The sequence below is a fragment of the Rhineura floridana genome, chromosome 13 (assembly GCF_030035675.1).
Source record: "Rhineura floridana isolate rRhiFlo1 chromosome 13, rRhiFlo1.hap2, whole genome shotgun sequence".
Lineage (NCBI taxonomy): Eukaryota > Metazoa > Chordata > Lepidosauria > Squamata > Rhineuridae > Rhineura > Rhineura floridana.
The window spans coordinates 2828940-2842124 of NC_084492.1; the positions used below are offsets into that span (position 1 = coordinate 2828940).

The following is a 13185-nucleotide window of genomic DNA, read 5'->3' on the forward strand; positions in this document are numbered from 1 at the left end:
GGGGGGGATCCAAGTTGACTTAGGCTTCTTTGCATATTGAAAAACCTCAGCTTTCCATTCATTTTGTGCTGCACTGTCTGGGGCAGCCCATGCATCTGAGAGGCCAAAATAGGTTAAACGTACTAATACCCACCTTTCTGGAAACCTTTCATGGAAGCCTGTAGCGCTTTGCCACTGGAAGTGTTTATTTGATAATTCTGATTCTTGCCAAGCAGCTGCATATAGCATTTGGTTGTGAATGGTCTTTCCTAGCAAATAAATCCATACTGCTAGGCACAGCAGTCTGTCTGCCCAGACCTTCTGAAAGCAAACTAAACCAGGGACAATGGAATTAGGATACTGAAGGTCTGATCCAAAGGCTGTAGTCCAAACATTAAAAGCAATGTTGGTTTAGGGTCTCTTCATCAGCAACATACCATTCAGTGGGGATTTCTGTATTGTACACACAATATTAAATATTCACATGTGTGATTAATAACACTGAAAGTCTTAACAGCTGTAGTTATTACACCTTTGCTTCAGAAAAGACAGTGTCTAGTCTCTCTGTTGTAATACTCACCATGTGTCGTCAGTGGAAATGGGCTTGATCAGTGGTTGCAGGTACTTTTTGTCCTTATCCAAAATATTGTTTATGATTTGGAATGTTTCCACCCCTGGACTACTTACTGCTTCTTGCTCTCATTGAAATGTGCAAGGAAGCTTACCCACCCTTGTAGCAGGGTCATGCCTTGATCTAGCTCTTGCTACTTCTGTTCCTGTAGGATTATTGGAATGGAGCAGAGAATCCAGGGTTAATGTTGGTGTTGCTAACTGATTCCAGACAAAATAAGGGCTGTTTCTAGGTTATGTAGAATTTGTTTATCTGTGACTGAGAGCAGATCCATTGAAATTAATGAACCTAAATTAGTCATGCCTGTTAACTTCACTGGGTCTACTCTGAGTAGGACTGGTGCACCCCGAGTTTCAGTTGTGGTGGTTGGAGTAGTCCACACACCTCCAAAGCCAGGAGTTTTGGGAGTAGTAGTTCCAGAAGGCAGTTCTAAGAATTGTTATGTGCCTGTGGTTGCATATGAGTCTTAAGAGCTGTATACTTCTTGTGTGTTTTAGTACATTGAATATGGACAGCAGTCTAGAGATCCTCCTGTGAAGATGCAGGGATCAATCACCACCCCTGGAAGTATTGCACTTGCCCAGGCCCAGGCCCAGGCCCAGGTTCCAGCAAAAACTCCTGTTGCTGGTCAAGTTAGCACTATAGTCACCACCTCCACTACCACCACTACTGTGGCAAAGACAACAATCACTCCAGTGGGTCGAGTCAGTTTCAAGAAGGATGTGCCGGTAAGTACATCAGCCAGTTTACTGGAGAGAACAGAATAGGATTTTACATGGATGAGTTCTCTTAGGAGTAAGTCTCAGAGTAAAACTATAAAGATAAACCGCAATTAATGATTTGTGAGTGCTGTTTATGATGAATATATTTATGTTGACATGTTTATAGCAAGCCCCAACCCCGACATTTTAATCAAATTTACAGTCTTAAAAGGATGGGCTTTCTTTGTTGGCTGGGTCTGCTGCATCTGGATAATTATCTGCCATTTGTCTTTCTTGGTTTTTCAGTTGTTTTGTGATTTTATTCTTCCTTCTATCCATCCATCCATCATGCTAGCCAAACAGTTATCTTTGTTGATACTTTGGTTCCTTCCTTATCATCATGCCTTAAATGGGCAGTTGGACTGCTTGGTCTGCCACAGCATTAGTAGGAATGGCCTGCTCCTATTGTTTACTACTACAGTTGTGCTCAAGTTTCTTTCACCATGGGCTCATCATGTTCATTAAGTTTCTTTCCTTTGGGGTCATCATGTTGCATCTGGATCTTCTCTCTTACTTGTCCAGGCTGAGCTTATAATTTTAGTTTCATTGTTTGCTGGTTTGTCCCTTTTCTCAGTTGGTGGGAGAGAGCAGTTTATTTGGGGGGGGGGTGAAGCTCCTACTGCTGCAAGCAAAGCTGGGATTTGTTTTTCCATAAAGGAAGAGGAAGTGGGAGAGCAATTCTTCCTTCATTCCCAGAATAAAAGATTCTAAAAGATTTGGGTTGTCTTCCCGTTTCTTTCTAGCTACAGTTAAAAATATGAGCGTTCCAGGACTAGGATATCTAAAGGACATACGAACATGTTCCAGCAGTTAAGATCTTCTGAGGCCATTTTCATCCTATTCACCCAAACTTTTAATAAATATAAATGACTTTTATTAAATTTATATTTCATTGCTGCTTTTTTTTTTTTGGTATTTGTTGTTTTAGGATTTTTTAAAAAACGTGATTCATAATTGGTGGTTGTAAACCATTTTAGAGACACTTTATGCTAAAAGTAATGGATGGTGCTTTTACAACAGTTACTGTTCTTAGATATTCTGAAGCAAACTGCTCTCTCCTACCAACCAAGAGAAGGAAATTACATTTACTATGAAATTTTTGCTTTTGTGAATGGTAAGTTTATCTCCTTCAGTTGTGGGAGAGATATTAGAACACATATTACCCCAGGTTACGGACTTGCAGGGATTTTCCTCTTTCTTGTAATCATTTAGCCATGATCACTTTGAGTATTGTATTTAAAATTATTGTTTTATTATGAGTTCAGTGTGTTTAGCTTGGTTATGGTCCTGGGAAGGAGGGAGATTACTCCTTCACTTCTTGTTTTGAAAAAGATATCCAGTCCTTCTTACAGCAGTTGGGAGCTTTATTTCAAAGTGAACTGCTCTTACCCTTACCACAAAACTTAATGACAAGTCAAAATTCACTTCCTCTCTGGAGTCTTTTCATTCAGCTTTTTAGTAACATCAAAGTTATGTGTCTTTAGCCAATCTCACCTTTTGGGCTCACTTCTTCCTACATTGTCTACCTAAAGAGTTCACTGTTGTGAATTTTTGTGCCGTACTTTCTCAGTGTCATCCTCTCTGCTTTGTTGCTCCTTGTTACCTTAAATTCCCTCTTTAAGACATTTAATGGTCATCTTGTCTTTCACTGTTCTGTTGCTCCATCTGAGTAAAAACCTTACTCCAGGTGGTTTACAGATTACCATAACGTCAGTTGACTCTTACTGTACTGTAACTGTACTGTACTGTGAAATAGTGACTAGCACCATATGTAGTGTTTGTTTAGTGGCATAAGTTCATGGACAGCTGCATCCTTAACAGCTCACTTCCTTAAATCATTGTTCTGCAGCCTTCTATTAATACAACCAACATTGATACTCTGCTAGTGGCCACAGATCAAACAGAGAGAATTGTTGAACCCCCTGAGAATGTGCAGGAAAAGATTGCTTTTATCTTCAACAACCTGTCTCAATCCAACATGACTCAGAAGGCAAGTATTGCACCACATTTAGTCCCGATTGTTTCTGTTCCTAGAGTGAATCTCACAAAGGTAGAGAGAGAACTAGCTCACATCGTGATGTCTGTCTGTGCACACAAGAGACTCTGTTATTGAGTTTTTATCACTTATGGCTTCCAAAGTATATGGGGAAAGCCTAGTGAAATCTCAAGCCGGAGGTTTCCAGTGAGCATAGAGTAGATGCTTTAGTGCCTGCTTACCACTTTGGCAGTCCTCACAATCAGAAGAAGAATAATTTTGCAAATACATTCCATTTGCATGACTAGAGGTCACAGAATTCTGATTTTCTTGGCTCATAATATTTCTAGTTCAGAGTCCATATAACATTGTTCATGATGAATTAGCAAGAGGGGAATAAAGAGTCTGGTTCTTTGTCTTACTTTAGGAAATAAAGTGTTGGAATTAGCAAACCTATTAGTGCAAGTCAGGCTCCTGGTCTTGGTATCTTGAAAGTTTTCAGGAGTGTATTTCTGATCATTAGAATTCATCATGCTTGTGAGTCTTTTCATTGACCCATTTCTCTTTAATATACGTTTATGGAGACAGGTTGAAGAACTGAAAGAAACAGTGAAAGAGGAGTTCATGCCTTGGGTTTCACAATATCTTGTGATGAAGAGAGTTAGTATTGAGCCAAATTTCCACAGCCTTTATTCAAATTTCCTTGACACGCTTAAGAATCCAGAATTCAACAAAATGGTTCTCAGTGAAACCTACAGAAATATCAAGGTGGGTGCTCCTCAGTTGCTCTTTCATATGTCTTGTGCCTTGCAAGAGTAGAGTGGAGTTAATATCAAAATGTAACTGAAATATGAGAATGCATTGATTTTAAATCTGTCTCGCTGGGATTTCCATTGTAGTAACTTTTAATTAATGGCTTATTGAGAGACTTTGATCTAGATGGCCCCCTTCTTGCCAGTTATAATGCTCTGTGCAGTAGCATGAAAAGACTTCAGTCACCTCATGATTTAGCATTATGGGATTGGCCTTCAGGAGCTTTGGATTCAAGCGCTCCCTTTCCCCCTCTCCTTCACACATGTAAGGAGGAAATGGAAAACATCCGTTTTCACTTCAGAACTAAGTGCAGTTCCATGACATCCAAACTTGGGCAATTATAGTTTGCCTGTTAGCAGTGAAAGACGTTCTGTTACATGGATGATGCGTCCCATTGGATTGACAGGCAGAGTCCAGAATCCTTTTGCCTGCTTTCCAGGGGGAGGAGTCCTCCAGTCTGACCCTGCCTGGGATCACTGACAGTTGGAGTTCTCTAGCGTGCTAAATAGTGGTAATTCTCATATTTTTTTCTCCTTGTGAGTTGTTCTCTCCTCTCCTTTGATTTTCATCAGAGTGACTGTGCGTGTGTGCATTTTATTCATGTTTCTCTCTCCCCATACTATTTCTTCCACGTTCAGGTTTGTGAGGGCTTTTTAGCATTAGTGGAATGTAGGAAGGGAGATCTTGTGGAGAGAGCCTTGTGAGGTACATTGGCAGCTGCTGGGGTTTGCCCTGTGCTTCTCTAGCCAAACTTCGAATTGGTGTGGGTGGTCTCTGTGGACGTGGAACTACTGCTTCCTCCCTTCTCTCAACAGCTGCGGCTGCAGGCTGTGTGAAGCTCCTGGGGCTTGCCAGGGCTTGCCCTGTGCTGTGGGCCATAATTAAGGTGGGAGCACCATTTTCTCTGTGCAGTTACAGCCGTTTTCATTTGCAGCACTCTCAGCTTGTTGTGGTACGGTTGTTGTGGTAAGTATGGTTCCATGGCAACCCACCCTAATGAGAAAAGGAGTCCAAGATGGGTGGGAGTTTCTAAAAAAGGAAATTCTAAAAGTGCAATGGCAAGCAATTCCAACAAGGAAAAAAGGGGGGAAACAACAGAAGAAGCCAATGTGGCTTCACAAAAAGCTTAGAGATGACGTGAAAACAAAAAAGGACACATACAGGGAGTGGAAAGAAGGCCAGGACACAAAGAAAGAGTACAGGCAGGTATCACGGAATTGCCGGGATGGTGTCAGGAAGGCTAAAGCTGAGAATGAGCTGAGGTTAGCAAGGGATGCTAAAAGCAACAAAAAAGCTTTCTTCAGGTATGTCCATAGTAAAAGACAGAGAAAAGAAATGGTGGCACAGCTACTCAATGAGGATGGCAAAATGATAACAGATGACAAAGAAAAGGCAGAAGTGCTCAATTCCTACTTAGGCTCAGTCTTCTCCCAAAAAAGGATCTGTGACCCTCCCGGGAAACATGAAGTAGAAGGGGCAGGATTGGAGCTTGAGATTGATAGACAAACACTCAAGGAATACCTAATCACTTTGAATGAGTTCAAATCTGCAGGGCCCGATAAACTGCATCCTAGAGTATTGAAGGAACTGGCTGAACAACTCTCAGAACCACTGTCTACTATCTTTGCAAAATCATGGAGGACCGGTGAAGTGCCGGATGACTGGAGGAGAGCTAATGTTGTCCCTATCTTCAAAAAGGGCAAGATGGAGGAACTGGGGAACTACAGACCAGTCAGCCTAACATCAATCCCTGGAAAAATTCTGGAGCAGATTATAAAGCAGTCAGTCTGTAAGCACCTTGAAAACAATGCAGTGATTATGAAGAACAAATTCTGCCAAACTAATCTCATCTCATTTTTGATCGGGTAACCTCCCTTGTAGACTGTGGGAATGCTATGGACATAATATATCTCGACTTCAGCAAAGTTCTTGACAAAGTGCCTCATGATATTCTGATTAGCAAGGTAGCTAAATGTGGGCTGGATAAAACAACTATCAGATGGATCCACAGTTGGCTCCAGAATTGTACTCAAAGAGTGCTTATCAATGGTTCCTTCTCAAGCTGGGTGGAAGTAACGAGTGGGGTATCACAGGACTCGGTCCTGGGCCCACTGCTCTTTAACATTTTTATTAACGACTTGGATGAGGAGGTACAAAGCATGCTTATCAAATTGCAGATGATACAAAATTGGAGGGGCATAGCTAATACCGTGGAAGACAGAAACAAAATTCAAAGGGACCTTGATAGTCTGGAGCATTGGGCTGAAAACAACAGAATGACATTCAACAGGGATAAAAGCAAAGTTCTACACTTAGGAAAAAGAAACCAAATTCATAGTTATAAGATGGGGGATACTTGGCTCAGCAATATGACATGTGAGAAGGATCTTGTAATTGTTGTTGATCACAAGCTGAATATGAGCCAACAGTGCAATGTGGCTGCAAAAAAGGCAAATGCTACATTAGGCTACATTAACAGAAGTATAGTTTCCAAATCGCATGAAATATTAGTTCCCCTCTATTCAGCACTGGTTAGGCCTCATTTTGAATACTGCGTACAGTTCTGGTCTCGGCACTTCAAGAAGGATGCAGACAAATTGGAACGGGTTCAGAGGAGGGCAGCAAAGAAGATCAGGGGACTGGAAACAAAGCCCTATGAGGAGAGACTGAAAGAACTGGGCATGTTTAGCCTGGAGAAGAGAAGACTGAGGGGAGATATGATAGCACCCTTCAAGTACATGAAAGGTTGTCACATAGAGGAGGGCCGGGATCTCTTCTCGATCGTCCCAGAGTGCAGGACATGGAATAATGGGCTCAAGTTGCAGGAAGCCAGATTTTGACTGGACATCAGGAAAAACCTCCTAACAGAGCCATACGACAATGGAACCAATTCCCTAGAGAGGTAGTGAGCTTTCCGACACTGGAGGCCTTAAAGAGGCAGCTGGACAGCCATCTGTTGGGAATGCTTTGATTTGGATTCCTGCATTGAGCAGGGGGTTGGACTTATAGGCCCCTTCCAACTCTACTATTCTATTGTTCCCAGGTATACTGTTGTGTGGCAGCTGAGAACAGTGCTAGTGGCATCTCTGTAAAAAGGCTGGAGTGCCATTTTCTTGCAAGCAGTTGCACCACTTAACTTGTAGCGTGCTTGGTGGTTGCGGCTGCTCATCTGTTCACTTGCCTTTCTCAGTAGCTTAGCTGTGGGCCGGCAATTTCCACACTCCCTGGAACCAAGCGGGTTCCCTGGTTTTCTTCCCTCAGTACATTGATTTTGTACTACTTGTGAGCTCTCTTTCTGCTCTCATTATAGAACAGTCAGATTGTTGCTGTCGGGGTGGTGAGGCAGCCTTCCGCATTAACTGCCTGAGTGGTCCCACCCTTTTTGATTATCAGCGTAACAGAATGGCTGGCTTTGCACATGGTTTCACCGGCTAGCAATTCTGCATGCCAGCATGTTTGTGGCTGGGAAGGGGACACCCCTGACTCTGGTGTCTTTCTTCCCACCATTGCTTGCAAGTGGACTGCAGTCTCCCCTTCTCCCAGCATGCACAGTGAAGGGGCTAGTGCTGCATCTTTTCAGAGGAAGACAGTTTCTTTCAGGGGGTGGATTCTCAGATGTTTTATGCTAGATAGACTCTTGTATCTTTTCAGAGATTCAAGGTTCTGTGAGGATGGCTATCATCTCAGACAAGAAAAGGCCTAAGGACCTGTGAGGCCACAGCTCTAGACACAGACACAAATTTTGTTCAGAGCATCGCAAGAGAAGGAGGTCTCACAGATCCTCTTCATCTGATAGCTCCTCTTCCAGAGAACCTCCTGATAAGAGGTCTAGGGTGATGGTATCCATACAACAGTCCATGTTGACCCCCCATGTTTTGTCTGTTCCTCAGACTGTGGTGATAGTTTTGGGGGCCTCTCCTGCTGTTACTGAACCAGACATCTCTGCTGTCCAGCAGGCCAGTGCTTCGGAGGGTGTGGGGGTCAGGTGGTACCTGGTCATGAGGGGTTTCTGATTCTGAGCTTTGTAATTCCCACCCTTGTCAAGATGAGGGGGGATTGTTGGGTGAGGAACTGGAAGTGGTTCCTACTTAGCCCAGACTGCTTAAATCAGGCTTTTTCAACCTCTCTTAATCAAGGTCTGCAGGGTGCTCCAGCTTTCTGCAGAGGAGGCTGCCCCTCAGCACTCAGTGACTTCTACCTCAGTTGGCACAAAGAAAGCCTTTCCTTCTGTTCAGTAAGTCTACCTTGATGCCTTTTTCACAGGTTTTAGACAATGCATGGAAAGCAAAATGGACACGTCCCAACAAAGACAAATTGGTGTGTAGAGTCAGTAAGAGGCACTATAATTTCTCTGAGAGTGTCATACTTTGGGTTCCTGCTATGATTCCACCAGTGGCTGCTCTTGTCTCCTCTGAGGTTAGTCCTTTGGAATTATTCCTGCTACCACAGTGGCAAGGCATAATAATTGGCTTCACCAGTTAGAGGTTTATGCAGCGTAGCAAGTGAGGCTCATTGGTATGCCTTTTCCAAGGGCTAAGCTATTCGATGAGCCATTTACAAGAGCACTTTATAGAGACAAGAGATAAAGGGAAGGCATTTTCTTCTGTGAGGAAGAACCATCACAAGGGGCGTTAGCCACAGTTTTTCATCCCTACAGGCAGTTTTCGTACCCAAGGGTTTTTTTTCCTGTTATAGGCCACATTGGGGGTGCCCACATAAAGGAGGTGGACATCCCTCTGTTAGAACTGGAGAAATTCCTTCCTTCTCCTCAAAGTTCTCCAAAGGCTGTATGAAGCCCCCTCCTGCATGACTTTCTGGCTTGCATGATGGGACTGGTGGAGGCCTGTTTGTTTCAGTTTGCCCACCAGTGTGGGGAGGTGACCTTGGACATGGTGACATATAGCTGCTCTTGGACATGGTGACACATTGCTACTCCCTGGAGTTTGACAGTGTACCACACAATCTCTTGTTCCTACCCTGCAATTTAGAGATCCTGACAAGCACGGTTAGTATCTGCTGGCAATAAAACATCTGCTGGATATTTGGGCCATAGAAGTCCTTTCCTTGCAGAGGAGATTTGAGGTCTATTCCATTGTTTTCTTTTTGCCAAAAAGGTATGGAGACATCAAGGCCATTCTGGACCTGCTCAACAACTGGATAGCCAAGAGACAGTTCCAAATGAAAACTCTGAGGTCGTTTATTGCAGCACTAAGAAGAGGAGATTGGATTATCTCCATAGACCTCTGTGAGGCATAACTTCATGTTCCCATTCAAAAGTCTCAGCATCACTTCCTCGGGTTCAGCTACAACAGCAGACACTACCAGTATTGAGTGCTGCTCTTTGGTCTTTCTTCAGCCCCCAGGGTCTTTGCCAAGGTACTGGTGGCATTGGTGGCCTTCCTCCAGACGAGTTTTTTGTCTTCATCCATATTTAGATGATACCGTTGTTCGAAGCCTAATAAGAAGCCCCTCACTGAAGCAGAGAGAAGTTCACTGACTCCCATGCTCTCATCCATCTCCGGGTGCAGTTCAACATGCATTGCATCATACATGCCTCACTCCAGAGGGTGTGGAGATTACCAGAGCTATTCTCGAAGTGCGGTCATCAGCAGAGATGGATCTCATATCATTGGCTTCAGCGGCTTCTGATATCCTCTTACGATCTTGTGCATTGGATGCAATTCCATTCCCACAGTATCCAACAGCTTCTGTTGTCCTTTCATAACCAAATAGCGGCTCACCAGAAGCTTTTCTCCATCCCCATGTGTCTGAAACAGAAACTCTGCTGGTGGTTGGCTCTTCGGCATCTAATAGAGGGTGTGAGCTTGGAGGAGCCTCAGTGAGTGATGCTTAGGCGGATACACGTCTCTCTGGCTGTGGAGCAGACATTGGACACTGTGATGCAGGGAACATGAATCATGGAGGCGTCTCAGCTGAGCATCAACATGTTGGAGCTTTGGGCTCTTTGACTGGGTCTGAAGGCATTTGAAGATCAGGGTGCACGCCCACTTGTTTGCATGGACAATGTCTCAGCGAAGGCTATGTGAACAAGCAGGGAGGAACTTTATCCCCAGTGCTGATTTTTGAGGTTAGCAGTCTACTGGGCAGAGCACAGTCTGCTCTCTCTGAGGGCCAAACATCTGGTGCATCTGGAGGCAGATTGACCAAGTCAGACTGCTATAAAATAAGTGGAGTGGCAGTTGAATCCGTGGGTGTTTTGGATGATAGGGGATTATTTAGGACAACCAGTGGTGAATCTGTAGGACAGCCAGTGGTGGATCTGTTTGGCTCTCCAATGAATGCTCAGAGATGTTTCTCTCATGTATACCATGTGCAGTGACTTGGGGGATGGGTGTACTGGAGGCCCTTTAACCATCAGATCCGGTGCATGCCTTTTCCATATTTTGTCTGCAGAGGATTCTTCAGAACTGAGCAAAGGTGATCTTTATGCTTCCTCACTGGCCTCAGCAGCCATGGTTTCCTGATTTGGTGAACATGTTGTGTGGGGGTCTGCTGCTGCTGCATCAGAATCTGTTGATTCAAGGGCCTGTCATACATCCCAGGCTGGAGCTAGTCCAGCTGATAGCCTGGAGGCTGAGTGGCTCTAACCAGGTTGTGGTTTACTGTGAAGGTCTTGGAATCCAGGCAGGCATCCAGTAATAAGATTTGTTGCACTACTTGGAAAGGCGTTTTTATCCTGATGTTCCAGGGAATGGGTGGAGCCTTTGTCTAGGGAGGTAGCTGACTTTTTTGGGTTTTTGCAGGCTGGAGCAGACAAAGGGTTGAGCACCAGCACTACTAAGAGACAGGAGGCAGCTCTGAGTAGCATATTTTTCAGTTTGGGGAGGGGATCAGGTTCGCTCATCACATCCGCTTTATAAGAGGTTTATTAAAGAAGTGTTTCTTATTTCTCCCAGGTGATTAATCAGTTTCCCATTTGGTTCCTCAGCTAGGTTTGGTCTGTGTTGACCAGTGCTCTATTTGAGCCCATGGCCACTTTCCCCTTGAACATAATGACTTTCAAAACCGTTTTCCTTGTTGCTGTTACACCTGCTCAGCGTCTCTTGGAACAGGGTGCCCCATCATCCAGTCCCCAGTTGTGGGTCTTCCATCAAGACAAGGTGGTTCTGCGTCCAGATCCATCATTCTTACCCATGGTAAACTCTGTGTTTGAGTGTTTATTGAACACAGGAATTTGTCCTTCCCTCTTTTTGTCTGAATCCTTCCTGTTCCCTGAAGCATTCTCTGGATGTTCATCATGCCCTGACATTTTTTTTTGATCAGACGCTAGAGTTTTGGCATTCAGAGTCTCTCTTGGTTGCCTTCTCCGAACTGTCTAGGGAGGAAAAGTTTCCTTTTGTATTTCTTGGTGGTTGTGCTCAGCAATCTATCATGCTTACTCTATCTGGGGCAAAGACCCTCCAGGTGGTCCCAATGCACATTCAGTCCAGGGGGCAGCGGCCTCTGCTTTCAAAGGCAATTTTCCAGTTTTAGACATCGGCAGAGCTGCCACATGGGCTACCGTGCACACTTTTGTCAAACACTGCAAAATAAATAGTTTTCCATCAGCTGATGCAGTGTTTGGCAGGAATGTGCTACAGAGGGTTCAGCAGTAATTTTGGAACAGATGAAGCCCACCAGGGCAAGATGGGACTGCTCTGGTACATCCTTATAATACAATGTCCTCCGCTGCCAACAGGCAAAAATGGAAATCATGCTTTTTAAAATTTCTGTTTGATGTTGGCAGCAGAGTACATTCTCCCCATCTCTACATTCTCTGTTGGCTTGATGTGGGTGAGGTGTCTTAGGATTTCTGCCTCTGTCCTACATCATTAGCGTGTTTAGGTTGTCTCTGTCCATTGTTCTGCCTGTTGATATGTATGTTGGCTATGTGGTTGGCTGTGCTACCCTTTTTCTTAGCGTTTGTTTCTCAGAGTCTTTCCTGTCAATGGAGCATGGGACTGTTATGTTCTTCATTGGTTTGGGGTTGAGGGGTCGTTCTTTGCTCCGCCAGTTGGACTGGAGGGTGGCACAACTCCATCCCCTGGAGAAGAGGCAAAAGGATTATAGATCCTGCCTGTAAATCCAGTGAGAGATGTCATCCCTATAATAGAATGGCATCTATTGCCAACATCAAACATAAATTCACGGTAAATAAAAACTCCATTTTATTCTACTGTGGTTAGCTGGAACAAACCAGGATAAAACCATGCTTTGGTGTTCTAACCATAATTCGAGCAAGCCACAGTTACTCAAGTTCAGATATCCGTTCTAAAGATTCTCTTCACATATACAGAGAACAAGCAGAGGGGAGAGCGGGCAAGCTCAAGGCTCATTCCTATAATGCTAAACCAGGATTTAGCATTCACTCTGATTTGGCCCAGTGCTCTTCTGGATTTTCATTATCATGACAACTTATGTTAAGATGAGGCTATGGAGAGTCTTACTTTAATAGTGTTCGTAAGGAATGAATGTCTGTATGGAGCTCTTCACTGGAGCAGCAAAAGGTTCTGTGTAAAAAATCTAAAACTTGGACAAAGGAGAAAGGGCCCACATTAAATATGCAACTGTGATGGGCTTGATGAATTCTGTGAATTCAAAGTGGAGAATTCAAAAGGAAGTGAAATGAATCCTAACTGAAAATATTTGCTTCCAGGGAGGCACTGTAAAGCAAACGAGTACATTCTCCAATGCCTACTACTGTCTTCGTAGAATTCTGCTATAAAACAGTGAACAGAGCTAGATGCTGCTAATTGGAAAACTAATTAAATTTGACCAGCAAAGTAATCCATTATGTGTGAGTGGACTACCTTGATTCCTGTGCTATGGATGGGCCACAGTATAGCATTGTATCCAACTGTCCTTCAGGGCCCCAAACCAGTAGTTTGCCTTTCTAGGAAAAGTGATCTCCATGAACACAGAAAGCATAGTCAGGAATTCCGACCATATTTGAAGACAGTTAATGTAGTATTGTGCATTTACCATGCCTTCTTGTTCGCTAAGATTTCATTTCTCTGAAAAAAAAT

At 43.8% G+C, this 13185-nt stretch overlaps 1 protein-coding gene across 12 annotated transcripts in view; it reads left to right on the forward strand.

Annotated features, from left to right (window-relative positions):
* CNOT1 (CCR4-NOT transcription complex subunit 1) overlaps window positions 1–13185 on the forward strand; it is a 114410-nt gene that overhangs the window by 62162 nt on the left and 39063 nt on the right. For all 12 annotated transcript variants that reach the window (XM_061594120.1, XM_061594114.1, XM_061594119.1 and 9 more), the window contains 3 exons: window positions 1108–1338; window positions 3221–3361; window positions 3935–4114. In XM_061594120.1, coding sequence (XP_061450104.1) covers window positions 1108–1338; window positions 3221–3361; window positions 3935–4114 — 552 coding nt within the window. The remainder of the gene's footprint in view (window positions 1–1107; window positions 1339–3220; window positions 3362–3934; window positions 4115–13185) is intronic.